Raw genomic sequence first — 26837 nt, forward strand, 5'->3', positions numbered from 1 at the left:
CATGAAAAGCATGTCATTTATTTATCCAGAACTTTAATAATAAAAATACTCGTCACGCTCATTTACCTCTAATCACATTTGCTTGAAATTCCAGAAAACCACTTTAAGGAGACAGAAATTCACCAAATTTACACATTTACCTAATTCATACAGTTAAAAAGGAGTTCTTCCATATACTAAAAAAAAAAAAAAACTTTTGAATTTAAAGGAAAAATAAATAGTTTTTACATATCCCCATCTTTACCATTTTACTGTTAAGAAATAAAAAAAAATAATGCTAGTAATTGAACTCAAAACAAAAAAAGTTTTGTGTGATTTAATGTCGGAATGACAAAAAGGAATCATTTATTTTTACAAAGTGAGTAACTAAAATAATAAAATAAAACAAATTAAAGCAAAGTAAAGCAAAGTAAAGCAGAGTTGCCAGTATAATAAATGACTGCGAACGTTGAGAGGGATTATTTTAAACACACACATAGCAAACAGCTAAAATCAGTTTTATGAAAGGTTAATATTTAGTTTGTTACAATCAATCCTACAAAATCTGCATGAGTTAGAAGCTGTAGACTGAATTATTAAAGCATGCAGCCTACATGGTGTTATGGTTCTCTGGTCCCGAGTTGATTTCAGAATAAACAGCCTCTTCTTTTGCTCCAGGGCTCCCCCTACCTGTGAAAGGACAACGACTGGAAGACTTCAGTGTACTGAATACACAATTTTTTTTTAAAACTTGCTTTAAACTTTAAATTCCTACAATTAATTTTCCTGTAAATTCTTAAATCTAAGTACAAATAAGTAAGAAGCAAAAATTCACTTTGGGTTTATTTTATTTTTGAATATTTTATCACATATCTAAATATTTATTTTATTACATACATGAGGATGGCTTACAATGTGTAAAAAAAATAAAGCATTTCTATTTTGTCAAAAAACAAACAAAAGCTTTGTTTTAGTCTAACATTGGTTGATAGCGATGGAAAGTATCATATTGTTACGTTGGAGTTCACTGTACCTTCCATTCCAGGCTCCAGACAATAGTAAACAGCGCCCTCTGCTGGTTTATTTGGGGTACCTGTTCAAATAAACACGTCACAATTTCTAAAAAAAAGTGATCAAAACAAGGCTGATTTTTTTTTTTCTTTAAGTTGTATTTGTGACTTACTCTCTTTCCCAAAGTTTTTCAGTTCAATCAGAGAGTAGGTTACGTCTGTGGGTTTGTCTACCACTGAAACATTTCAGGATTTTCCAGATCAGTTACTTGCATTTGAACATGTAGCAGTTAAATCTGGTGGAAAAGATTTACTTTACCATTTACACTGGGCTCTGAAAAGTTGACCGACTCGTAGATATGATCATCACCTACAATGCAGGAAAAAAAGTGAATAAAATATTGCATTAACACAAACACTGTAATCTCTCCATTTTGTTTTTCAGTAAGCAAATTGTAAAGCGTTCCTTACTGTATAAGGCAATCTTATTGATGCAAATGCTAACATAATTTAAAACGTCTGCAGTATTAAGGACAAAAATTGTTTAATTTCTGACCATGCAGAGAGTTGCTCTCATCATTTTCATTCTTGTTGAATCTGCTTTTTAGAAGCTTCCGCCTAAAACAGTGTTGATAGTGTAAATTATGTTCACAGAAATGTAGTAATTTTAGATATTTGATGTCCAGTGATGTGCTTTACTGACCCAGCCCAGCGTAAATCTGTGAAAAACAAATATATTATTTCAATACTTCATTGTTCAAATCCTCCTGCTGCTATTTATTATACCTTCCCAATTACCAATCTCACCTTTGGACTGCCTGTAGTACCACAGTAACACCAGAAGAAGAACCAGGAGGATTCCACTAACAGGTCCGACGATCATAAGGACAGGAGATGAAGAGCTGCCAGGAGTGGACACTGTTACCGGAAAGAAGAACAGTGTCATTTTGTTTTATGAAATATCATTTACTTTTTATTTAGCTATAAAAAAATAGTTTACATGTTAAAACTAAAAACTAAAACTAAAATAAAACTAAACAAAATTTGTCTACAGAAGGCACATTTTGTCAGCCAGCTCAGCAGAATCCCCACCTACAACTGTCCTACTGACTGATACGTATCCATAGCAACTCCTAAATCTGGACGTCCTCCATGTCCCACCTATGTTCCTTTGAACGCACACTATGCTGTTTAAGATAATCATGGAAACGTTTGCAAAAACATAGATTTGTCTTGAATACCATCATCAACATTAGGTCTTATTAATATGATGTTGTTTCTAACGCCTAAATATTCATTTTAAGGGGGAAAAAAAAGTATTTTCTTTAGAAACAAAACAAAATTTTTTCCCTATTTCATATTTGCAAATTGTGTCTTTTTGTGGGTAGCACAGTCATTTTTTAAAGTTTTATTGGGTTTTCATCTTATGTGCAGTCTTTAGACAAAATGTTTCAGTTTATTATGCATCCGCTGGTAGATTTACATCAACAACACATTCACCTAATGGAAAACAATGAGAAAACACCTTGAAAGCGTTATCATATTAGCTTTTTCTCCACACACCTCTTGACATTTTTCTTCAAAGTAATATATTACTGAAAATATGTAGAATCTCTAGCTTTTTATGTCATTTCCACATAAATCTTTTCAGTTGAGAATAAAATGCGCAGCTACAGTTAAAATCAAACAGGAGGGGCCAGCGTGATGATGCATTTTCAATCAGTGCCACATCTGCTTGTGATGAGGTCAACATTGTATTCCCATGATTAGACACCAGCAGAGAAAGTAAAACACTAGTATCTTATCACTTGAATGGAATATAATCAGAATATTTCAACTGTGTTTTGTATTTACAGAGCTCATCTCAGCAACAAGCAGGTTCAAACGGTTTTGAACTGATGGAAGATGCTGTGCTGGTCTTTGGGCTCCGACCAGCTGCCTGGTTTTGTTAAGAAAAAAACATGACTCACATGACACTGGGATCTTTTCACTCCACTTTGTCACAGAATACCAGTCGTCTCTGAGTCGACACTGACACATGTAGTCTCCACTGTTGGACTCAGAAATTGTCACATTCAGGTCTTTGTCATTTCCCAGTTTTACAGTTGTGCCAGATCTCCTCCATTCATACGTCCACTCAGTGGTTTCTCCTCCCTGGACCTCACATGTCAGAGTGATCGTCTCACCACTGAACATCTGAGGCCAGTTTGGTCGTCGAGTCACAACAACATTGTTGGAAACTGTTTCCGTCATATGTGGACAGTTGCAAAATAAACCAAAACATGAAAATAAATGAAAAATGCGTCATGAGTTTAAGCTAAAGTGTAAAGAATAATCAGCTGCATTTAAAAACAGTATTTGAACTTACAGATTATTGTGATGTTTTCCTCGTCACTTACAAGACTATAGAAGTTTGTATTTCCTCTCACTCCCATACATCGGTATATTCCTCCTTGTGTTACATCAATATCTCTGTTTTCTTCATCAGTGAGTTGAACTTCAGGTGTGTTTTTGGTCTTTTTGTACCATCTGTATTTCCATCCAGCAGAGGGCTCCACTGAGCAGCTCAGTGTCACACTGCCCCCTACTGGTATGGTTGTAGGACCTGCAGTCAGTTTGGCTTTGGGTTGAACTGATGTTAATGAAATAAAATCGTCAATGATGCAGTCAGCAATTTTACTTATTCTTTAGTCACATTTGAGCACAAATATTTAAAGGTCTAATCATAATATATGACAAAACTCAATAATCTAATTTCTCTAATGGGGATAAATAATATTTATTTTTAATTTAATAACCAAAGTTTAAAAATAAATGTTATGTTGGTTCTTCACAGCAAGTTAAAAAGACATTTTGGGAGAAAAAAAGCTGAGACTTTTTTCTGCACAAGGATTTAACTTAAAGTAAACATGTGATCACACTTTATAACTCTCCATAATACACAAGTCTAGTTGAAAAATCCATTATAACTCACTTGTAACAGTTTAATGAAAACCTTAAAGATACATGTATCTTTATATGGAAAGCAAAACAAAACGTGGATTATTTACCCATCAACTATATCCTCACTGTATTTTGTTTGTGGTTTTATGTAAACACCAAATTGATTCTCATCAATATAAAAAAAATGTGCAGTCATTAAAATGTAGTGCAAAGTTTATTTCTATGCATCTACTTGTTGCTTTACAGTGAATAAAAATATATAAATTCACTGAGTGGAAAAAATGAAACAAAATGTTGAAAGATTTCTTAAATACAAAAAAATATGCAAAAAAAAAAGTGCATGCAATGCAGGTTACTTCAATCTAAAGAATATGCACATGACCGCTTGAAAAAATAAGAGTATATTAGTGATCTTATGGCAAACTGCTTGTTGACATCCTCTTTCAAAGTTTAGTAATATTTTTGAAAATATTTGTAATTTTTAATGAAATCCAGAGGCAGATTTCAATCAAGAAGATTGCCTTTTATCTCATTCATAGAATCTGCATATTGTGTCTGATTAAAGGATGTATTCAAATGATCCCAGGTAAAAAGCCAGCAGGAAGTGTTAATCAACACTATTACCTCATTATTTCCCTGAATATTTATCAGACTCTGTAAACTGTATTTTGTATGATTACATAAATAGACATTCAATATTCTGCAATAATTTATTTGAACTTTCAGGGAGATGCTCTGCTAATCTGTGGGCTCGGCCTGGTTTTGTTTTGTGTTGGGCTGGCAGTGATAAAAAAAAACAAACCCAAAAACATCATGACTCACCTGACACCAACAATGGGATCTTTTCACTCCACTTTGTCACAGAATGCCAGTCGTCTCTCAGTCTGCACTGACACCTGTACTCTCCACTGCTGGACTCAGAAACACTGAGAGTCAGGTCTTTATCATTTTCACTTTGTACAGTTGTCTCATTTCTCTTCCATTCATACGTCCACTCAGTTGTTTCTCCTCTCTGGACCTCACATGTCAGAGTGATCGTCTCACCACTGAAGATATGAGGCCAGTTTGGTCGTCGAGTCACAACAACCTTGTTGGACACTGTTTTCATCAGATATGGACAGTTGAAAAACATGAAAATAAATTTGAAATACCTCATGGGTTTCAACTAAAATCTAAACAATAAACAGCATTTGAAAAAAAATATCTGAACTTACAGGTTTTTGTGACGATGACCTTGTCACTTACAACACTGTAGAAGTTTGTATTTCCTCTGATTCCCATACATCGGTATATTCCTCCTTGTGTTACATCAATATCTCTGTTTTCTTCATCGGTGAGTTGAACTTCAGGTGTGTTTTTGGTCTTTCTGAACCATCTGTATTTCCATCCAGCAGAGGGCTCCACTGAGCAGCTCAGTGTCACACTGCCCCCTACTGGTATGATTATAGGACCTGCAGTCAGAGTGGCTTTTGGTTGAGCTATTAAATAAAAATAAATATGTTATTATGCAGTCAAGCTGAGTGTTAATACTCAAAGGTCTCATCATAATATATGACTAACCTTAAGTTGGACTTGTAGTCATTAAAATCCAATTTTAATGAAAAAAAAGTATTTAGAAAAAAAGATTATTTCCCCATCAACTATCTGCTACTTGTATTTTGTGTATTTGTGGTTTCAGGTAAACAACATTGATACAAATCAATTTTTAAAAAGTGCAGTCATTTAAATGTAGTGAAAAAGTACATTGTATGCATCCACTGATTGCTAAAGTAAAAGTGGAAAAAAATTCAACAAATGTTGAAAGTATTTCTTGAAGAAAAATATTTTCACTTGTGATTGAAGTGCACAGGCACAACTTCGTCAAGAATAAATATTGTTTTCTGTCATTAATAAAAAAAATACACATACATGGTTGCAAATAGTTTCAGGAAATGTTCCCATGATCCCAGGTCAGAAACAAGTCAGACGTGTTAATCAACACTATTAACTTGAATATGGAATATTTATCAGAATCAGTAAACTGCAATAGATTTGCATGATTACAAAAACAGATTCCCAATGTTCTACACAAACAAACATAAATTATTAGAACTTTCAGAGAGACACTGCTAACCTTAGGGCTCTACCTGGCTTGGTTATGTCTTGGGCTGGCCCTGATAATGAAAACACCTGACTCACCTGACACAGACACTGGGATCTTTTCACTCCACTTTGTCACAGAATACCAGTCGTCTCTGCGTCTGCACTGACACATGTACTCTCCACTGCTGGACTCAGAAACACTGACAGGCCAGTCTTTATCATTTCTTCTGGCTACAGTTTTCACACCTCTCCTCCATTCACACGTCCACTCAGTGGTTTCTCCTCCCTGGACCTCACATGTCAGAGTGATCGTCTCACCACTGAACATCTGAGACCAGTTTGGTCGTCGAGTCACAACAACTTCGTTGGAAACTGTATTAATTACATATGAAGAGTTGAAAAACATGAAAATTAATTTTAAATACCTCATGGATTTCAACAAAATGTAAACAATAACCAACAGCTGCATTTAAAAAAAGAAATTAACTTACAGGTTATTGCGATGTCGACCTCGTCACTTATAAGACTGTGAAAGTTTGCATTTCCTCTCATTCCCATACATCGGTATATTCCTCCTTGTGTTACATTGATATCTCTGTTTTCTTCATCAGTGAGTTGAACTTCATGAGTGTTTTTGGTTTTTCTGAACCATCTGTATTTCCATCCAGCAGAGGGCTCCACTGAGCAGATCAGTGTCACACTGCCCCCTACTGGTATGGTTGTTGGACCTGCATTCAGTGTGGCTTTGGGTTGGGCTGATAAAAAAAACGTCAATTATCGACATGTTTAGTTATTCTCCAGTCAGATTGAGTACAAATATTCAAATGTCTCATCATAATATATGACAAAACTCAATAACTGAGTCTCTATAATAGGAATTAAGTGTTATCTTAATTTAATATCCCAAAAAGAAACAAAAAAAAAAAAACAATTTATGCCATTCTGTGATTAGCTCACCAAATGAAGCATAATTTAATTATAACATAGTAAGTTTAATTGTATTTCATAGAATTTGTGTTTTCTGTAGATGGGCAGGTTGCAACAGCCGAGTTTAAAAAGTCATTTTGGGAGGAGCAAAAAAAGCTAAGATGATTTTCTGCATATGGATTTAATTTAAAGTGGAGTAAACATGTTAATTGGCTTCACAACTCTCATAATGTACAAATCTAGTTGACAAAGATTATTTGGACTCACCTGTAACATTTAAAGAGACAGTACCACTGCACTTGGTATCAGTAGAGCTCTTCTTGACACCACAGCAGTGATATTCACCACTGTGATCTGTTTGGATAGGTTGTAATGTGTAGCTTTTGTGCTGATCGGATTGAAGAAATTGTTCTCCATTTCTTCTAATCTCATATTCCCAGTCGGAGTCTTTCCCTTCATTCATGTCACAAACGAAGGTCACGCTCTCTCCAGCATAAAAAGTCGACCAGTTGGGGTCAATCGTCAGATTTGCACCTAAAACGCAGCACAACACATTTAGCACATTTATCATGCAGTTAATACAGACGTGCCTCATTCTGATTTCATAAATAAGTATGAAGAATAAAAGAGAAAATACCTTCAGCATGTCCGCAGCAGAGGAGTGTAATCATCACTAAAATAAAACCTAAAACTTTCGTCATTATAAACGTTAAAAGTTCACATAAACGAGCTCAGAGTGTTCCTACTTAGCGTGCAGCTCTGACACTGAACACGTTCTATTCATGTCACCAATATTTCCGATCAGTATGACATCTCTAGTTTCCTGTTCTGTGAGCTCATGGCTACTATTTTTTATCTTCATCTGAAAAACATCACAGCTAAAACTTAAGAGCTACCACAAAAAATTTTGAAACTTTCCACACAATATTTTGACGCTAAGTTTAACTTCCTTAAACTAAGGTGACTCACAAATAATAAAAAGACATAGCCCAGTTAAATGCTTTTAGGTGACCATTTGTTTAAAGGTAATGTTCAGTTTAGCTTAAAGTAAAAGATTTATTTGCTCAAAAACTACGAAAATATGATGTGCAAAACAAACAAAGAAATCTCAAAAACCTGATGTAAATAGGAGATAAAGATAAAACACGTCTTAAAAATCATTACATTAGAGAATCTTATAATATACAGAATTTTTATAATTAAATAAAAGATTAGTTTAAAAGTAAGTAAAAAAAATAACTACAAAAGAAGAGAAGTCAATGCACATACTGTCAAAAGTGAACATTTTGTTCATTTTTTCTGTACCGTTCAAACACAGGAAGTGACATCGCTGCACAACAAGCATGACACGCACAGAGGAGCATCTCTCATGCCGATTTCCAGGCCTGATAATGACTTTCTGTGGGTCGAAGGGATATTTTTTATTTTTTGCATTTTATTTTAACACAAGTTGCACTGAATTCATCCTAAAAAAAGGCCTATTTTACTTTTTCATTTTAAAACCTCTGACATCAATCTTTTGTGTTTCACCATGGAGAACTGACACTTCCTGTCCACTTAACAGAAGCCATTTTGAGGGAAACCTGTTAAATAAGGCTTTACGCTTTAGTGCAGAGCCTTTAACCAATTGTTTGACGTGTTATTTTAATAAATACACAATAACATCACAATTTTTTTGCACATGTTGTTAACCTCATTGTTCGTCTTGTTAATCTTTTTGTAGATTGTGGAATCAATTTTAATACCAGTAAACAATGAAAATCCACATGAAGGATCATAATGTCCAATAATTTTCCATCAGTTTGAAAACAAAATATGTCATTCTTTCTGCTTTGAACTTGTAACAGACTGAATACTCAGGTACTCACGTCTTCTTGGACTGCAAACTTAAATACTGCTTTTTCTTGACACCGAACAAAACTTTATTGAAAACAGGCACCGATATTCAAACTGTGTGACAGTTCTGTGTTTATTACAAACAGCATAACTGCAAAAGCTACAAATCCATGTGTGTAGGTCAGAAGGGAGTTTGTAATTTTCACCTTTAAATTTATTTCACAAGAACCTTACAACATTTTATTTTATGAATGTTAGACCTGTCCTATTTATGACATGAGGGAAAATGTAAAATTAGAGCACATTTGATTCTTGAAGAGATATTGCATAATTAAATCATCTTAAAGCTGCAGAAATGCAAAAATCATCATAACATATAATGGAAACATGGCAGCAGAGTTATCCAGTGTAGTTTCTGATCGTAGAATAATCTGGAGTATCTGTTGCTGCTGGACTCCAGTTTTCTGCTGAGAGAGAAAGAGAGAGAGCATATATTTAAAAACTTAACATGTGCTTCAATTTATCCAAATGAGACATTTATGTAACTGTTAGTTGACGTAAAAACTAATACATATCAAATAAGACAAGAATTTTGTCTTTGTAACTTAAAATCCTGGAATTGGGCCTCTGTCTCTTTAAGAAGCTCCTGCTATTTCTGAAACTCCGCCTCCAGGAAGTCATAACAACATCGCTCCTCTGTTAACCCTTTAAACAACGTTTTTATTAGCGTTGAACTGAGAAGTAGATTGTATAGTGAGCTCAGCAGACACCAATTCCAAAACACCTAGTGTTTGCCAATTGCTGCAGGCTAGTCTGAAGGAGCCGAGTGGGGGAAGGACAGCTCTGTGAGGCGGAGGCTCAGAGGCTTGGTAGCTGAAGCTCTGAGGAGAAGCTTCGTCTCGAAGGCGGAGCTAAGCCCACCCAGGCGTTTTGCACAGCTGAACGGTTGCCACGGGAGATCAAAGGATTTCTCAAACACGCGTGAAAGAATCAAGGCAACACTCCAAGTATGTTTTTTAATGAAAAAATACCATTCTAACATGATGTGAAGCTTAAAAATGTCAACTTTACATAAAACTGCCCATTTAAAATCTGAATTGTCATCAATGTCAATCAGAAGGTGCTTGAGAATAACTAGAAAAGTCAAATGTGGCAGGACAGGTTACCCTCCCAAAAGCTAAATAAATAAATGCATTCATAGATAAAATAATAATAATAATAATAATAATAATAATAATAATAATAATAATAATATCACTGACCTTCATGCTGAGCTTTTATGTCCTGGTCTCATGTTAACGTAAACAGAATCTTCCTCTGGATGATGATGACACCTCTCTGTTAAAATGGCGACATGGATAGAAATGTTAAAATTTAATTTAAAATCTACTGAATGTTTACTAATGGCTCCTCTTTGTGAAACTTTCAGAGGATTTCTTCAGCATTGAGAAATTCATCTGTTTCTGAAATATTTCCGCATGTTGAATGAGCCAGCTGTAATCTCCTTAAATAAGTGGGATGTTGCAGCTATGCTTTAAAACTTGAACTTCACCGTTTCCAGTGGCTCCACGTGGACGGAGTGTCTCATACACAGAAGTGGTGCCTGCAGTGAACAAAAGCATTTCAAGATTAAAGTTCTGATCTGAAAGCAGTTACATTAATCATATTACTTTTCTGTCTTAATCTTTCTGTTGACTGTATTCGTTTGCAATTATGAACCATTTGCCCTGAACAAAACTCATGACATAACTGTATTTTATTATGTTGAGCAGCAGAGACATAATATTGGTGGATTAATTGTGACAAAACGTTCAGCACAAAGTTCAATTATTTAACTCTGTTGTTTTGTAGGTTAGTATTCAAAAGCTCCATTTGGACTTTGAGTCTTTAAATATGTCTGTATTTTATAAAGACGAATCAAAAAAAAAAAAGAAAACAAGTTATTATAAATGATAAAGACATTTATTTTGTGACCTACCATGCAGCAGAGAGCTGTAAACGTGACCTTCAGTCTGATCCACTCCATGACTGACGGCAGAGCTCTGGCTGCTGGACAACCTAAAAATATTAAAGTCAACTAAATGTAACAACGAACGAAAGAATCAGAAGTTCATGTTTAAAATGAGAGGACAGATATTAGAAACTGACCTGAAGCAGAATAAATCTGTGGGAGATTGAAGGAGGCGTCAGCATCATGAACACCAGAATTAAATAGATGAAATGTATTTAAAAATTACAGATGTATAATACATTTTATTATTTAATAAAGTATTTTTGGTGAAGAAGCGATCCGATCCAGTGTGAGAAGAATAAGCTCTCACCATTGGACCGTCTGTAGCGCCACAACGAGAGCAGGAGGATGATGAGAAGGACTCCACTAATCAGTCCAACAATTAAGAGCACATGAGATGAAGAGCTGCCCTCACTGGACACAGTTACTGGAAGACATAAGTAATTATTGTTAGTTATCATTAGACCCAAAGACATGATTTCCTACTAAAAAATATAAATGTGACATCAAGGTTGAATACAGACATCCTCAGTCTCTGCGTTGATTTTTCTCAAACAGTTAAATGGTTTTACTGTCTAAAATGCAATAAATTGTTTTGATCTGTAATTAAAAAAAAGTCATGAAGCTTTGCTGTAGGAATGCTCACCTGAAAACATCTATTAGACATGACGATAATGACATCAGTAACTGTTTCAATTGCTAAAAATGTTTAAATGAGAAATGAGGTTTTGACAGTCACTGTAAACACAAAACATTAACAAGGAATTAAACGTTGTTAGTGCTTTTGTAGCATTTATGCGTTTCTTTTTATAAAATTTTTTGGATTGAAGTTTCAACAGGGAAAAAATAGACTATATTTCTGGACTCTAACATGTATCCTGACACACTATGGTTTCTAAAGATTCATTTTAGGGAAGATGGATAAATTCAGGTTTTGTTATCCATATATTCCCATGATCCAGGTCAGAAACAAGCAGGAAGTGTTAACCAACACTATTAACTCATCACTTGGCTGGAATATTGATCAAACTCTGTAAGCAGTATTTTTTTATTATTACAAAATTAGATATTGAATGTTCTACTATATCTTATTAGTAGCTACTTTCAGGGAGATGTTCACCTGTGTTGGGGAGGCACAAAAAATCCTGACTCACCAGACACTGGGATCTTTTCACTCCACTTTGTCACAGAATACCAGTCGTCTCTGAGTCGACACTGACAACTGTACTCTCCACTGCTGGACTCAGAAACCGTCACATTCAGGTCTTTGTCATTTCCCAGTTTTACAGTTGTGCCAGATCTCCTCCATTCACACGTCCACTCAGTGGTTTCTCCTCTCTGGACCTCACATGTCAGAGTGATCGTCTCACCACTGAACATCTGAGGCCAGTTTGGTCGTCGAGTCACAACAACATTGTTGGAAACTGTATTAATTAGATATGAAAAGTTGCAAAATAAACTAAAACATGAAAATTAATGAAAAATATGTCATGAGTTTAAGCGAAAGTGTAAAGAATAATCAACTGCATTCAAAAAACTATTTGAACTTACAGGTTTTTGTGACGATGACCTCGTCACTTACAACACTGTAGAAGTTTGTATTTCCTCTCATTCCCATACATCGGTATATTCCTCCTTGTGTTACATCAATATCTCTGTTTTCTTCATCAGTGAGTTGAACTTCATGAGTGTTTTTGGTCTTTTTGTACCATCTGTATTTCCATCCAGCAGAGGGCTCCACTGAGCAGCTCAGTGTCACACTGCCCCCTACTGGTATGGTTGTAGGACCTGCAGTCAGTTTGGCTTTGGGTTGAGCTGATGTTAATGAAATAAAATCGTCAATGATGCAGTCAGCAATTTTACTTATTCTTTAGTCACATTGAGCACAAATATTTACAGGTCTCAGTTTAAAAATAAATGTTATGTTGGTACTTCACAGCAAGTTAAAAAGTAATTTCGGGAGAAAAAAGCTGAGACTTTTTTCTGCACAAGGATTTAACTTAAAGTAAACATGTGAACAGACTTTATAACTCTCCATAATACACAAGTCTAGTTGAAAAATCCATTATAACTCACTTGTAACAGTTTAATGAAAACCTTAAAGATACATATATCTTTATATGGAAAGCAAAACAAAACGTGGATTATTTACCCATCAACTATATCCTCACTGTATTTTGTTTGTGGCTTTATGTAAACACCAAATTGATTCTCATCAATATAAAAAAATGTGCAGTCATTAAAATGTAGTGCAAAGTTCCTTTATATGCATCTACTTGTTGCTTTTCAGTGAATACAAATATATAAATTCACTGAGTGGAAAAAATGAAATAAAATGTTGAAAGATTTCTTAAATACAAAAAAATATGCAAAAAGTGTGCATGCAATGCAGGTTACTTCAATCTAAAGAATATGCACATGACCGCTTGAAAAAATAAGAGTATATTAGTGATCTTATGGCAAACTGCTTGTTGACATCCTCTTTCAAAGTTTAGTAATATTTTTGAAAATATTTGTAATTTTTAATGAAATCCACAAGAACATTTCAATCAAGAATGAAGATTGCCTTTTATCTCATTCATAGAATTTGCATATTGTGTCTGATTAAAGGATGTATTCAAATGATCCCAGGTAAAAAGCCAGCAGGAAGTGTTAATCAACACTATTACCTCATTATTTCCCTGAATATTTATCAGACTCTGTAAACTGTATTTTGTATGATTACATAAATGGACATTCAATATTCTGCAATAATTTATTTGAACTTTCAGAGAGATGCTCTGCTAATCTGTGGGCTCGGCCTGGTTTTGTTTTGTGTTGGGCTGGCAGTGATTAAAAATAATAATAAAAAAAACATCATGACTCACCTGACACCAACAATGGGATCTTTTCACTCCACTTTGTCACAGAATCCCAGTCGTCTCTGCATCTACATCGACACCTGTACTCTCCACTGCTGGACTCAGAAACACTGACAGGCCAGTCTTTATCATTTCTTCTGGCTACAGTTTTCCCACCTCTCCTCCATTCACAAATCCACTCAGTGGTTTCTCCTCTCTGGACCTCACATGTCAGAGTGATCGTCTCACCACTGAACATCTGAGACCAGTTTGGTCGTCGAGTCACAACAACATTGTTGGAAACTGTATTAATTAGATATGAAAAGTTGCAAAATAAACCAAAACATGAAAATTAATGAAAAATACGTCATGAGTTTAAGCGAAAGTGTAAAGAATAATCAACTGCATTCAAAAAAGTATTTGAACTTACAGATTATTGTGATGTTTTCCTCGTCACTTACAACACTGTAGAAGTTTGTATTTCCTCTCATTCCCATACATCGGTATATTCCTCCCTGTGTTACATCAATATCTCTGTTTTCTTCATCAGTGAGTTGAACTTCAGGTGTGTTTTTGGTCTTTCTGAACCATTTGTATTTCCATCCAGCAGAGGGCTCCACTGAGCAGCTCAGTGTCACACTGCCCCCTACTGGTATGGTTGTAGGACCTGCAGTCAGTTTGGCTTTGGGTTGAACTGATGTTAATGAAATAAAATCGTCAATGATGCAGTCAGCAATTTTACTTATTCTTTAGTCACATTGAGCACAAATATTTTAAGGTCTCATCATAATATATGACAAAACTCAATAATCTAATTTCTCTAATGGGGATAAATAAATAATATTTATTTTTAATTTAATGACCAAAGTTTAAAAATAAATGTTATGATGGTTCTTCACAGCAAGTTAAAAAGTAATTTTGGGAGAAAAAAAGCTGAGACTTTTTACATCAGATATGGACAGTTGAAAAACAAGAAAATAAATTTTAAATACCACATAGGTTTCAACTAAAATCTAATAACCAACAGCTGCATTTGAAAAAAAAAAATCTGAACTTACAGGTTTTTGTGATGATGACCTCGTCACTTATAAGACTGTGAAAGTTTGTATTTCCTCTCACTCCCATACATCGGTATATTCCTCCTTGTGTCACAGTGATTTCTCTGTTTTCTTCATCAGTGAGTTGATCTGCAGGTCTGAACCATCTGTATTTCCATCCAGCAGAGGGCTCTACTGAGCAGCTCAGTGTCACACTGCCCCCTACTGGTATGATTGTTGAACCTGCAGTCAGTGTGGCTCTGGGTTGAGCTGACGTTAAAATAAAAAACGTCAATTATTCAGTCAACACGTGTAGTTATTCTTCAGTGAGGCAAAATGCAAATATTCAAATGTCTCATCATCAAGTATCTTAATAATAGTTATCTTAATTTAATGATCCAAACCGTCTCTCCTTCTTTCCCCATAAAAAAAAATCACCTAATGAGGCATAATTTTATCCTTAAAGTGGTAAGCTCAATTGTATTTAATATTCTTTTTCAGTTATAATTGTATTTTCTGTGGATGGGTGGGTTGTAATGCTGGTACTTCACAGCAAGTTAAACACAGTAATTGTGGGTGGGGGAGACTAATCTCTTTCTGCACAAGGATTTCATTTAAAGTAGAGTAAACATATAAAATGGCTTTTTAACTCCCTAGGACAGTCAAGTTGAAAATCAATATCTACTCACCAGTAACAGTTAAAGAGACAGTACCACTGCACTTGGTATCACTTGAGCTCTTCCTGACACCACAACACTGATATTCACCACTCTGATCTGTTTGGATAGGTTGTAATGTGTAGCTTTTGTGCGGGTAAGATTGAATAAATTGTTCTCCATTTCTTCTAATCTCATATTCCCAGTCGGTGTCGTTGCCTTCATTCATGTCACAAGTGAAGGTCACCCTCTCTCCATCATAAAACGTCAACCAGTTGGGGTCAATTGTCAGCACAGCAACTAAAACACAGCACAACACATTTAGCACATTTATTAATGTATGTTTATAATACATTTTCATACTTCAAATCAAAAAGGAACACATATGCATATCTTTCTGCGTGAATAAATAAAAGAACAATAAAATCAAGATACCTTCAGCATGTCCAGAGCACAGGAGAGCATTCAGACCTAAAATAAAGGCTGAGACTTTTGTCATTATCAACAAAAACAAAGTTCAGATAAATGAGCAAAGTGCGTCTCACGCTCACGTCCAGCACTGGGGCTTGACAAGCACGTCCTCTTCTTTACAAGTACATCTTATCTGTTTCCCATCAGAATGACATCAGAGGTTTCAGCTACTCTTCATCTGAGAATAAAACATCACACCTAAAATATCTGTGAAAAAAACAAGTCAAGTTACTCTGCCTCCTCCCAGTGGTCCGACTGCCATATTTGTCACAACAATGAAAGTTCAAAGTTTAAACATAATTAAAGCCAGAAAAGTTTAATTAAACATTAACTTTCGGTTAAATCAGCAGACGTCCTTCATATCGAGACATTCGTTACGGTTTCATATAAGCATTAAATAAGTTTTGGCGTCTTCTTTTTTCTACGCGATGAGCTCATTCTCGAGTGTCGTGACATTTCCCACTTCTCCATTTTAGCTTGACCAAAGAACACTTGAACATTTCCGATCAACTTAGCTGGAATTTGTCACCCAATTGACTCAAATTAGCAGGAAATGAAGAAAAAATGCAATCAGACATTTCCTATTTTGGATTTTCAGTACATTTACACATTACAATGACTTATGAATGAACTTTTCACTCCTTAGGCGTTGTGAGTAAAAAAAATGGGTTCATGCTACACTGAACTACTAAAAAAAGATAAAACAGAAATCTGAAAGTTGAATAATGAATTCATTCAAAACCACTGACATGAGAGACAGAAACGTTTGACTCATGAATCCAGAGATACTGGACTTGGTGCCTCAACAATTCAACTAAAACAACCTTAACTTTTACTAATAATCCCATTGCCACTGAATGCTTCTTGTGAAAATTAATGTGTGCTTTTCAGCGTCACTGGTGTATTTATATATGTTGTTTGTCACTGTGGTTTCTTGATTCTTTTTTCTCTCTCTCTTCTGCAGCTGTAGAAATAGTTACCTAATGCGTTGTTTTCTTTCTTTCTTCCTTTTTCTTATCTTCCTACTTTTTGCCTGGCCTCTCTTCATTTCTTCATGTGCTTGTTTACTCTTCTCCGTCTCTGTGTCCACTGCATTTGAAATAAAACCCCAAAGAGGTGGAGTTTGGCCGCTGCACTTTAGGATTTTTGCAATTTCTGCTACATATTTCAACTCATGTCCAGTTACATCAAATCCTTCAGTTTCATTCAAGAGAAAAGTAGGAAAAGTTTATTTGGATAGCATTATTCATACACAAAGTTATTCAATGTGATTTACAGCAACATAAAGTAACAGAGGTAAAAAATAACTGCATTACAATACAACCTTTAAATGAAAAAACAGACATTTTATAAATCACATAAAAGAAAATAAAAAAATTTAAATTTGAAACACATTTTTAGAGCTGACTGAAAGGAACCAGTAGGTTTTGCCCATATGAAGAACCAGATGATTTGTCAGTACATACACGAACATTAACTCAACTCAAATGTGTGGAGGTCAAAGGTCACTCAGTGCCTTTTACACAATCAGCGATATTTTGAATTCAATCCTTTAACAGACAGGGAACTGATGAAGTGATTTAAGAACCGGTTTACTGCGATCTGTTAGTCAGGACTCTGCCGGCAGCAATCTGGATATGAGCTGCAGCTGTGTAATTGTTTTCTTTTTTATATATTTTTCTTGAGATCTGTGCAGACGACTTAAGAATAATCTAACCTATTGAAGATAAACGCGTGTAAGAGTTTTTCCTGGGTATTGTTTTGACTCAGAATCCTTTATTGGTTGTTTTCTAATTCATTATGTGACGTTTGGAGACTGATTTAGGACAAATATTTGGAGAGAGCCAACATTAGGAAAACATCAAGCAGGGCATTCAGACTCAAATACATTAAACCCATCACCAAAGATAAAATCTCAAATGACAGGAAACATGCAAGACCTGATAATCATAAAGAAGTTTTGGAGTTTTATTGCTATAATACCAGTCAAAGTATTGAGTATAAGTCACTTTTGAGATTTTTTTTACATTTTTTTTAATAACAGCTAAATAAAAAGGATTTTAATGTTTTTTGGGTTTTCTGGACATGGGACCATCGTTAGCCACAGCTCTTCCTGACTTGACGTTAGCATAAACAGCTGCATCTGCTGAACGACTCCGTTTTCCTGTGAATTGAGAGATCAAAAGATTGTATATTTAAAGTGGAAGGCTGTAATGTATCTCCATACACATTTCAATTGCCATTTTTGTCAGCTGGTGAGCGTCAGTGTCACACATGTGCAACTCAAATAAAAAAAAAGACGACGAGTAAAAGTTCTGAAACCAATCCTACAAGGCCTTGAAGTAATTTTCTCTTCCTTTACCTTTTGGTTTTTTCTTGGCTTTTTTCAAATGGATAATGTCAGTAGATGCTGCGGTAGAGTCTGAAGAAGAAATACGAGAGAGAATTGGACATTCAGCAAAAAAAGAATCTATTTACAAGGACAGATGTGAGAAAAACCAAAGGAAATGGGGGGTGCTGGTCTGTTTTATAACAAATGAACAACATCTGAATGGATGCTTTAATATGGTACTGAACTGTGCATAAGAAATATGTTCATCTTAATCAAATAGCACATCACTGAACAGATGAACTATCATTTACCCACTGTGTGTTCTGTCATTTTTCGTAGATCTCTAATGGATGTATGTAGATGTTAAACAAGTCAGATTATCATCTGAACTCTAAGATTATATGCAATGAAAATGAGTCTAATATCATGAGGACAAGTTACAGTAAAAAATAAAAAAAAGACAGCTGGAACTAACTGCACCTGTTTTCACGTCAGAGCCAACAGCGCCCTCTTGTGGAGCATGTGGATTCTCTGTTGAGATGGATTAAAAAATCAAACAACCCTTTAGTTAAGAACCGTTCTGACTGAGTTATGTTCTGCTGCTGTAAATCAAATGTCTCACTCATCGTCCCAAAGTTTTTCATTTCAGTCAGGGAATACACGGTTTCCATGGACTTATCTACAAATAAAATATTCAAGGATTATACATCAGTTGCATATCTTTAGACTTTCTTAGTGACCAATTGGTGACATTTTTATCTACTTTAACATAAGTACTCTACTATTCCGATTGATATCAGCTGCAAAGTTGGGGCTACAAGTATTGAGATTCATTAAAACAATTTAGCTACACAATTCCAACAGTACAGTGTGGATTTCTTCATAGAATAACAGAAACGGAACAAATTTGAGAACATAAAACGTTCTACCTCTGAAAACCAGTGGAAGATGTACAACTAACTGTAAGAAGGGATTAATTGTCGGTACCTGTAGCTCCTTTTTTCACATTAACATAAACAGTGCCCTCTTCTGGAACAACAGGATGTTCTGTTGAGATGAACAAAAAAACAAAACAACAATGTTACCAACAATACCTATCACTGCTCAGATTCTGTAAATTGAATATCTTTACATCTTACTCATCATTCCAGCTTTTTTCCTTTCAATCTGGGAGTTCACAGTGTTTATGGATGTATCTGCAGAACAAATATTCAAGGATTACATAACAATTACACAACATTAGGCTTTCTAAGTCACCGATTGGCACCATTCTCAACTACTTCTCTCTGACAATAGTAGTCTACTAAACTTATTGACGTCACAAGATTTCAAAGTTCCAAAGTTGAGCCTACAGGTAATGGGATTCATTAAAAATGTATTTACGCAATTTCAACAGTAGAGTGTGGATGTTCTTTTTCAGAAAACAAACAATGTAAAATGTCCCTCTTGGACTTCTAGGTTTCGTCCCAACATGGTTGTAGCAATAATATTTTGAAGTGGGTAAGTCAGAGTCCTGACGTGATAACTGTGGAGAATCTCTGGAGGGACCTAAAGATTAGGATTAAGGTGATGACAAGGTGCCATTACAATTTAAATACTTTGAGTTCATCACTAATAATCTTTAAAATAGCAGTGGAAACACACAAAACCTGGTCAGCAAACTGTGAGAAGGGTTTTATTGCCAGTACCTGCAGCTTCTTTTTTCACATTAGCGTAAACAGTGCCCACTTCTGGACCGACATGAAGTCCTATTGAGATGAAAAATAAAAGGAAAATAACAAAAAAAAAGACAAAGGTCAGACCAGCTGCAGTATGTAAGTTTGTATTAAAATATATTTAAAAACTACATATAAGTACACACTTAGAAATCATTATGTTGTGCCAATTAAATGTAAGACAGATAAAGTGATAAAATAATAATAATTTAGTTAAGCTGCCTTTTCCCAGCGTTAGCGACAGGAATACATCACTGAGTCAGGAACAACCAATCAGACCCAGGAGGAGGATCTTAGCGTTGTCAATCACTCTCTTGCTGCCACCAATGCTAATGCTAGTTAGCACAGCCACAGATGAAGGCGGATAACGCTTTTTTTCTGTAACATTAAGTTGTTTTTCCACCATTGGCATATTGAGCAGTATTGATTGACAGCACTAAGAACCTCCTCCTCCTAGCTCTGATTGGTTGTTTTTGACCGGAAGCGGTGCATTTTTGCATAACGCAATCGTAACACTGGGAAGAGGAGGAAGAGCTCAATCTTTTCCCAGATTATCTGTCAGACGCCATGCTATCATGACATGGTGACGGTTATGAAAAACATATTTTTGTAAAAGTTAAATACTGCAGATTTAAGAACAGTTCTGACTCATGTTCTGATTCTGTAAACTGAATATGTTTGCATCTTACTCTTTGTTCCAAAGTTTTTTACTTCAAGCAGAGAGTACCCATTGTCTATGGATTCATCTGCAAATAAAATATTGAATGATTATATATCTGCTGTTTATCATTAGGCTTCCTAATTGACCAATAAGTTGCATTCTTAACAACTTTAACAAATACAACTCTACCATTCCTTATAACATCACAACATTTGAGTGACTAATTGAAACAAGTGTCAATTACTGTAAAGCATAAATAAGACTTAGAGGTTTAATAAATTAGATTAGTGAAAAGTTCATTCATCTGAGTGACTCAAATCACCATGAATTACCTATAGCTGTTGTTCTCACATGTGACCAAAGAGCGCCCTCTTCTGGATCATGAGGACTCCCTGCGGAGGTGAACAAAACCAAAGAACTGAAGGTTAAAATCTGTTCTGATTTCCGTTCTTCTGCCGTGAACGTAATATGTTTCCATCTTACTCTTTGCCCCAGAGTGTTTTAATTCAATCACTGAGTACACGGTGTCGATGGATTTACCTGCAAATAAAATATTTACAGATTATATACGAATTGTTCATGATTAAACTTCCTAAGTGACCAACAGGGTGGCATCATTAACAACTTTAACAAAATTACTTTACCGTTCCTGTTGACCTCTGAGGATCTGAGCGGCAAACCGAGGGAAGTATCGTTTACTGTAAAGAATAAATAAGGACAAGAGGCTAACAATTAGGATATTATTAATTCATTCCAACAACTCAGTTCACACACCAGATAGATTCACTAAACACAGACTGATGGTGCTTTTTTCTACTAACTTTGACATAATTATATTTGATAAGAACTAATGAAAACATGAGATTTCAGGTTAGAATATTTAATCAGACCACTTTAAAAAATACACTTAATGCAAAAATACACATTAATGAAAAGTATGTTTACTATCTGATAGAAGACTGTTGTTCTCAAAATCTATTTTTAATTTGACAATCAAACCTCACTGGAACACATATTCATTTTTTTATGTGAATGTGGATCCAAAATGCACTTTGTTTATCTTCTATTCATTTAGTTGAGAAAAAAAAAACATAAATTATTCCAATGAATCTGCTCTCTAACCCTGAGGGGGCGAGGTGTACGTCTCACTCTGGTTGACTTCATGATTAGTGGGAAAGCTCTGAATGGAGCTCTGCGAAAGACTTAATCTAAAACAGAAGAAATGTGATCACTTTATTAGAAACACAGCCAGAAATTACTGATTAAGGTACAAAGAAAATATACTTTTAAAAAAAAGAGACGATCAGACGTCATGTACTCACCTCATGTGCCCCAAATCTGTAAAAACAATTGAAAATAACTTCATTATTCAAATTAAGTGGGGGTTTTTTTTTTGTCACAACGTTAGAATGCATCTTGATTGATTTAAAACACTTTAGATAATGAGTCTGATCCAGAAAAATGTCTCACCTTTCATCTGTCTGCTGCGCCAAAACAAGAGCAGCAGAATAATGAGACTGATTCCACCGAGGAGACCAACAACCAACAACACAAATAATGAAGAGCCGACTGGGCCGCTGGACTCAACGGATACTGGAAATATAAAACATGACAAAGGAATTATGATTTTATCATCTCAAAAAAAGATATCTTAAAAATAAATTAGAAATAAAATCTACAGCACATCCAAAGATTTCTTTTAAATGTTTCAAGATCGTAAGAGAAATGTAACTTATCACTGTCATGAAATGACTGTATCTATATTTTTTAATGAGTGAAGAGGATGGTTTTTAAAAGAAGCCTGCAGTAAGGACTGTTAAGTTAAGAAGCAAATAAAGTTAAAGAAGGGATCTTCTGAATATTCTTAGTTTAAATGAAACAATGTGTTTCCTCTCCCGTCTCTGCCTTTCAAATTAATATCAATGAAGGTCTCTTGCACAAAAACAATACAGCGAAGCTCTAAAATCAACACATATCATGTAAATGTGTAACTGTATACAGAAAATCACTGGGTTCTTAGGAAAATTCCTTTTTAATATTTATTTGTTAATAATTAAAATGATTAATGATTAAAATTGGATTTCTCTTTTTTTGTTATAACAAAATCCAAATTATTTGCTGTAAGGCAGCTTTTTAATGGCTTGCAAAAATACAAAATTTGACTTTTGAGGATGATTCTCAGTTTCTGTTTTGTTCTTTCCAAAAACAACTGAATGTTTTTTGTTTAATGTTGAAAATAATGTATATTCATTATTATTTTGAATTGTATTTTGGACTTATTGGTCAGAATTTAGGGCTTCACAGTGGCACAGTTGGTAGAGCTGTTGCCTTGCAGCAAGAAGGTTTTGGGTTCGATTCCTGGCCCCGGTCTTTCTGCATGGAATTTGTATGTTCTCCCTGTGCATGCGTGGGTTTTCTCCGGGTACTCTGGTTTCCTCCCACAGTACAAAAACATGACTGTCAGGTTAATTGGCCTCTCCAAATTGCCCCTAGGTGTGAGTGAGTGTGTGTGTGCATGGTTGTTTGTCCTGTGTGTCTCTGTGTTGCCCTACGACAGACTGGCGACCTGTCCAGGGTGTAACCTGCCTCTCGCCTGGCAAGCTAGCTGGAGATGGGCACCAGCAACCCTCCTGACCCCAATGAGGGACAAGGGTGTAAGAAAATGGACGGATGGTCAGAATTTAGTCAGTCAGTGAAACTTGAAACAGATTGTGAAGCTGAGAGCAAAACATAAGAAACAAAAAACAAAGATGCTTACTAGAATAACTTACTGATGCGGATGTGATCACTGTAGTCTGTGTAGTAAACTGGTTCTCCTCTTCCTCCTCTGCACCAGTACAGTCCTTCCTCTGAGACGCTCATTTGTCCATTTGTCCATTCTCTGGTCAGAGGCTCTGAGGATTTTTCTCCTCTGTACCAGAAATATTTCCAACTAAATGATGATGACGATGCGTTTAGTGAGCAGGTCAGCATCACGTTGCCTCCTACTGGTAGCTCCATGCTGTCCGTACTCAGTTGGGCCTTTGGTTTACCTGTTAGCGAGTTTAGCATAGACACAACAAAAATATAAGAAACAGCATAGATGTGAGTCACGCATACAGATTCTATACAGGAGACAGCTGGTCAACATATTCCATAAACTAGCATTTTCATATAAAGTATTTCTTTTAGTCTGTGAAGTTTCTATCTTATCAGTTGTGCTAAATTTGTTCACAATCTGAAACGGACCAATTAAACCTGGCCTGGATTATTCCAAGCAGGAAAGACACTGATGGAACTTTTTTGTTCTATAACTAATTATTTCTCTTTGAGTCTACAGAAGGTGCTATTTGAGTTAGAACCACCACTGACTGGAAATGTGGGAAACCCTGGAATCAAAAATACAAGAAAACGAGGCGGTGTTTGTTGTAATGAATCTCTTCTCCTGCCCTGTTGCACGTCAGAGTCTGACCGACCCAAAAGACAGTTCCTTCTTTGAATTCTTTTTCATCTTGCTCAACCTTTTCCAAAACTTTTTACCCTCACATAAAATATAGACAATTAAAAATGTAGGAAATTTTAACAAAAACCGCAGGTGTGTGTGAATCTGCGTCTGGTAATTTTTTGGTTAAGACGTGTTTGTTCTTCATTCACTGAAGTTACTCACAGTGGGTAGAGAATTCAGAAATTTAACTCAAGAGCAGCGATATTTTATAATAAAATTACTAACTAAAAGTAAAAAGTACTAGTGTAGTAACAAATAGTACTAAAAGTTAATTCATAAAAACTTACTACATGTTACTGAGTAAGTGTAACTACTACCCAACTCTGAATATTTTGGATATGTTGTATTTGTTATTTATGACACCCCTTCTTTTAGTTTTGTTGTATCATTTGTATTTAATAAATCCTTGACAAACAGACATTTCTGCAAATAAATCTTAGAAAACACATAAATTCAACATGACGTACCTGATACGGACACTGAGATGGGTTCACTCCACTCTGTCAAAGAAAACCCATCATCTTTGAGTAAACACAGACACCTGTAATCTCCACTGTTTGACTCAGAAACATTGAAAGTCAATTTTTTTTCACGTGTCATGTATATAAACGACCCAGCTCTCCTCCATTCATACGTCCACTCAGTGGTTTCTCCTCCCTGGACCTCACATGTCAGAGTGATCGTCTCACCACTGAACATCTGAGGCCAGTTTGGTCGTCGAGTCACAACAACTTTGTTGGAAACTGTTTAGGTCAGATATGAAGAGAAACATTAAATCAGACAAGAAAAATCAGCATTGTTAGTTCTATTTTTATCTGAGTGAACTCACAGGTTATTTTGATTGTAGTCCTGTTACTTAAATAAATTTTCTGGTTGTCTGTTTCCCTCACAACCTTGCATTGATAAAATCCTCCTTGAGTAACATTAATAATCTTGTTTTGTTTGCCATCATTTTTGATTTGAACAGGGAAAGTGTTCGGGGTCCATCTGAACCATTTGTACTCCCATCTAGCAGAGTTTTCCACAGAGCAGCTCAGCGCCACACTGCCCCCTACTGGTATGGTTGTTGGACCTGCTGTCAGAATGACTCTGGGTCCGTCAGCTGTTATCAAGCACACAGAAATATGTAAAAAAAAAACCTTAAAAACACCAACATTGTTACAATGTGTATTTGTATCATTCCTAATTTGCAAACTAATAAAACTTTACAATGATTGTCTCTTTAAATCAATCATCGTAAAGTTCTGCCAGTTTGTACAGAAAAATAAAATAAAAAGTAATACATTTTTTTTGTATTTGTTTCCTGCTATAAGTTATAAATGGTGATAGTTTACAGAAATCTAAATGTAATACATTTTTTATATTGCACGTATGCTTTTATTGTAGAGGGAAAAAAACATTCCTTTCAAGTTTATAAATGCCATTGTTTAACACATACATAAAAATGTATCTAATCTTCCAGCTTGCAGGCGTTTTGTTATAGTGGGACACAAACTGGAAGCTTTAATGGGGTCAGATAACTAAAACTGTGTCAAAAAACAAATTGTTTTCAAATGTTGATAGGAATAAAAGTAAAGTTACCTTGCGCATGTCCAGAGCAGATGAAGATGATCCACACTAAAGTAAATGTTGAAAATTTTACATGAAACAAGTTAAAGTAAAACAACAGAAGGCGTCTGTTTTATATGTCCGGTCTGTCCAATGTATGTCGATCAGATGTTCTAAATGTTTTTAAGAAAACGATTTAATATTTTCTCGCACCAAGAGATCAGAACTTTTCCAGTTTCTGTTGCTCAACAGTTTTCTTTTGTCTACAAAGATCACTATCTTTTAAAAATTTCATTTTTAAAAAGAAAAAGGTTTATCAACACTGCTCTGTTGACAAAGATTTGACAAACATTTAACATACTCTTCACTAATTAAAATGAGAAAGCAAAGTGATGTACTTACTCTGTATGTCCAGAATGTAATATAAAGTGTGTTTCTTCCTCATTTGTAAGCCAGATAATTCAGCCTTTTTAAAGTGTTTCAGCCAAGTGCTGCAAAGAGAAAACCCACAGGAGACAGAAAATTAGTTTCAATTCAGCCTGAGATCAGACCCCCGTCTCTGTATTAGGTTTTACCACAGAGCAATGTCATACTTCCTGTCCAATACCGAGAAATCTACAGCAATGGTAAAGAAAAAACACCAGCTTGTTTTTATTTTTTTACATTTTTTTGTAAAATGGGTTGCATAGTTGTTGCCTACTAAGCAAAAAAAATAGTTACTTGAACCACAAAATATAACAAAACCACAACGGTGCATTGGCTGAAGATGAAAATCTTGATATATTTTGCATGTTGATCTTCATGCAACCATCTTCTACATGACCATATTAGTCTTTCAAAGTGCTGTGCAGGAAGTATGGTTAGCTCTGCTTTGCACAAAGTTTCTATTTGTGTAATTCTTATGAGGTCTAAAGGCTGTTCCATGTGCACTGTGCAAATGTCACTGTACATAACTAATGCCAAGCTGCAGTAACCAGCTACAATCGAGCAATCACAATAACTGGCAGTCACTCTTTTTGAACTAGTTGTTTTAATTCAGCCCCGTTTGAAGATTTTCAAAGATGAATGGCTTAAATTACTTTTCTAGTCATTTGGAAATGAATTCCTGGTGTATTGCGTTTTGATTGCGTTTTAACCCAATTGGGCTTGAGTTCCAGGTTATGAGTGGTGGTCACAGATTTATCTTCCTGGATTTTCTTTCACCTACTTTGTATCCAAGTCTGTATGGCTTTGTCATCATCAGGAATCTGGCTGGAGTCATACCAGAATGGCTCAGACACCACAAGGGTCTCATTTAGCTGCAGT

The 26837-nt window shown here is 35.3% G+C and overlaps 2 protein-coding genes across 3 annotated transcripts; both read right to left on the reverse strand.

The window, feature by feature from the left end:
* Positions 1–305: 305 nt before the first annotated feature.
* Positions 306–26095, reverse strand: LOC108166877 (uncharacterized). Its single transcript, XM_081599964.1, has 34 exons — positions 25935–26095; positions 25566–25601; positions 24814–25086; positions 24452–24727; positions 23272–23532; positions 21971–22093; positions 21823–21838; positions 21623–21708; positions 21145–21198; positions 20984–21040; positions 20833–20892; positions 20529–20585; positions 19813–19872; positions 19264–19320; positions 19112–19171; positions 18747–18803; positions 18605–18655; positions 18155–18214; positions 17855–17956; positions 15355–15621; positions 14687–14935; positions 14059–14322; positions 13656–13931; positions 12340–12603; positions 4755–5030; positions 3358–3621; positions 2960–3229; positions 1797–1907; positions 1693–1708; positions 1546–1607; positions 1309–1359; positions 1163–1225; positions 1013–1072; positions 306–669 (listed from the first exon to the last, which is right to left on the reverse strand). The coding sequence occupies exons 1-34, from the start codon at positions 25975–25977 to the stop codon at positions 590–592; spliced, it is 4362 nt and encodes a 1453-aa protein (XP_081456090.1). The 5' UTR covers positions 25978–26095; the 3' UTR covers positions 306–589.
* Positions 5845–7887, reverse strand: LOC145548664 (uncharacterized). Of its 2 annotated transcripts, XM_081599504.1 has the most exons (4): positions 7579–7886; positions 7209–7475; positions 6506–6769; positions 5846–6386 (listed from the first exon to the last, which is right to left on the reverse strand). In XM_081599504.1, the coding sequence occupies exons 1-4, from the start codon at positions 7640–7642 to the stop codon at positions 6055–6057; spliced, it is 927 nt and encodes a 308-aa protein (XP_081455630.1). In that variant the 5' UTR covers positions 7643–7886; the 3' UTR covers positions 5846–6054. The 2 variants fall into 2 exon arrangements, with proteins under 2 accessions (XP_081455629.1, XP_081455630.1); XM_081599503.1 differs by having other exon boundaries at positions 5845–6386; positions 7209–7887.
* Positions 26096–26837: the final 742 nt, after the last annotated feature.

This window comes from Poecilia reticulata, chromosome 18 (assembly GCF_904066995.2).
Source record: "Poecilia reticulata chromosome 18, P_reticulata-male-v2, whole genome shotgun sequence".
Taxonomy (NCBI): Eukaryota; Metazoa; Chordata; class Actinopteri; order Cyprinodontiformes; family Poeciliidae; genus Poecilia; species Poecilia reticulata.

Excerpts from the sequence above, each read along its gene's own strand:
- LOC145548664 (XM_081599503.1), bottom strand. The coding sequence starts at position 7,587 with ATGCTGAAGGTATTTTCTCTTTTATTCTTCATACTTATTTATGAAATC. Across the intron at positions 6,770-7,208 it reads TGTCTCTTTAAATGTTACAG|CCCAACCCAAAGCCACACTG; the intron begins GTGAGTCCAAAT and ends TTTTTTTATCAG. Across the intron at positions 6,387-6,505 it reads GGTCGACATCGCAATAACCT|TTTCCAACGAAGTTGTTGTG; the intron begins GTAAGTTAATTT and ends TAATTAATACAG.
- LOC108166877 (XM_081599964.1), bottom strand. The coding sequence starts at position 25,977 with ATGAGGAAGAAACACACTTTATATTACATTCTGGACATACAGA. Across the intron at positions 21,199-21,622 it reads GTACACCTCGCCCCCTCAGG|TAAACGATACTTCCCTCGGT; the intron begins GTTAGAGAGCAG and ends TATTCTTTACAG. Across the intron at positions 14,936-15,354 it reads TGTCTCTTTAACTGTTACTG|CTCAACCCAGAGCCACACTG; the intron begins GTGAGTAGATAT and ends TTTTAACGTCAG.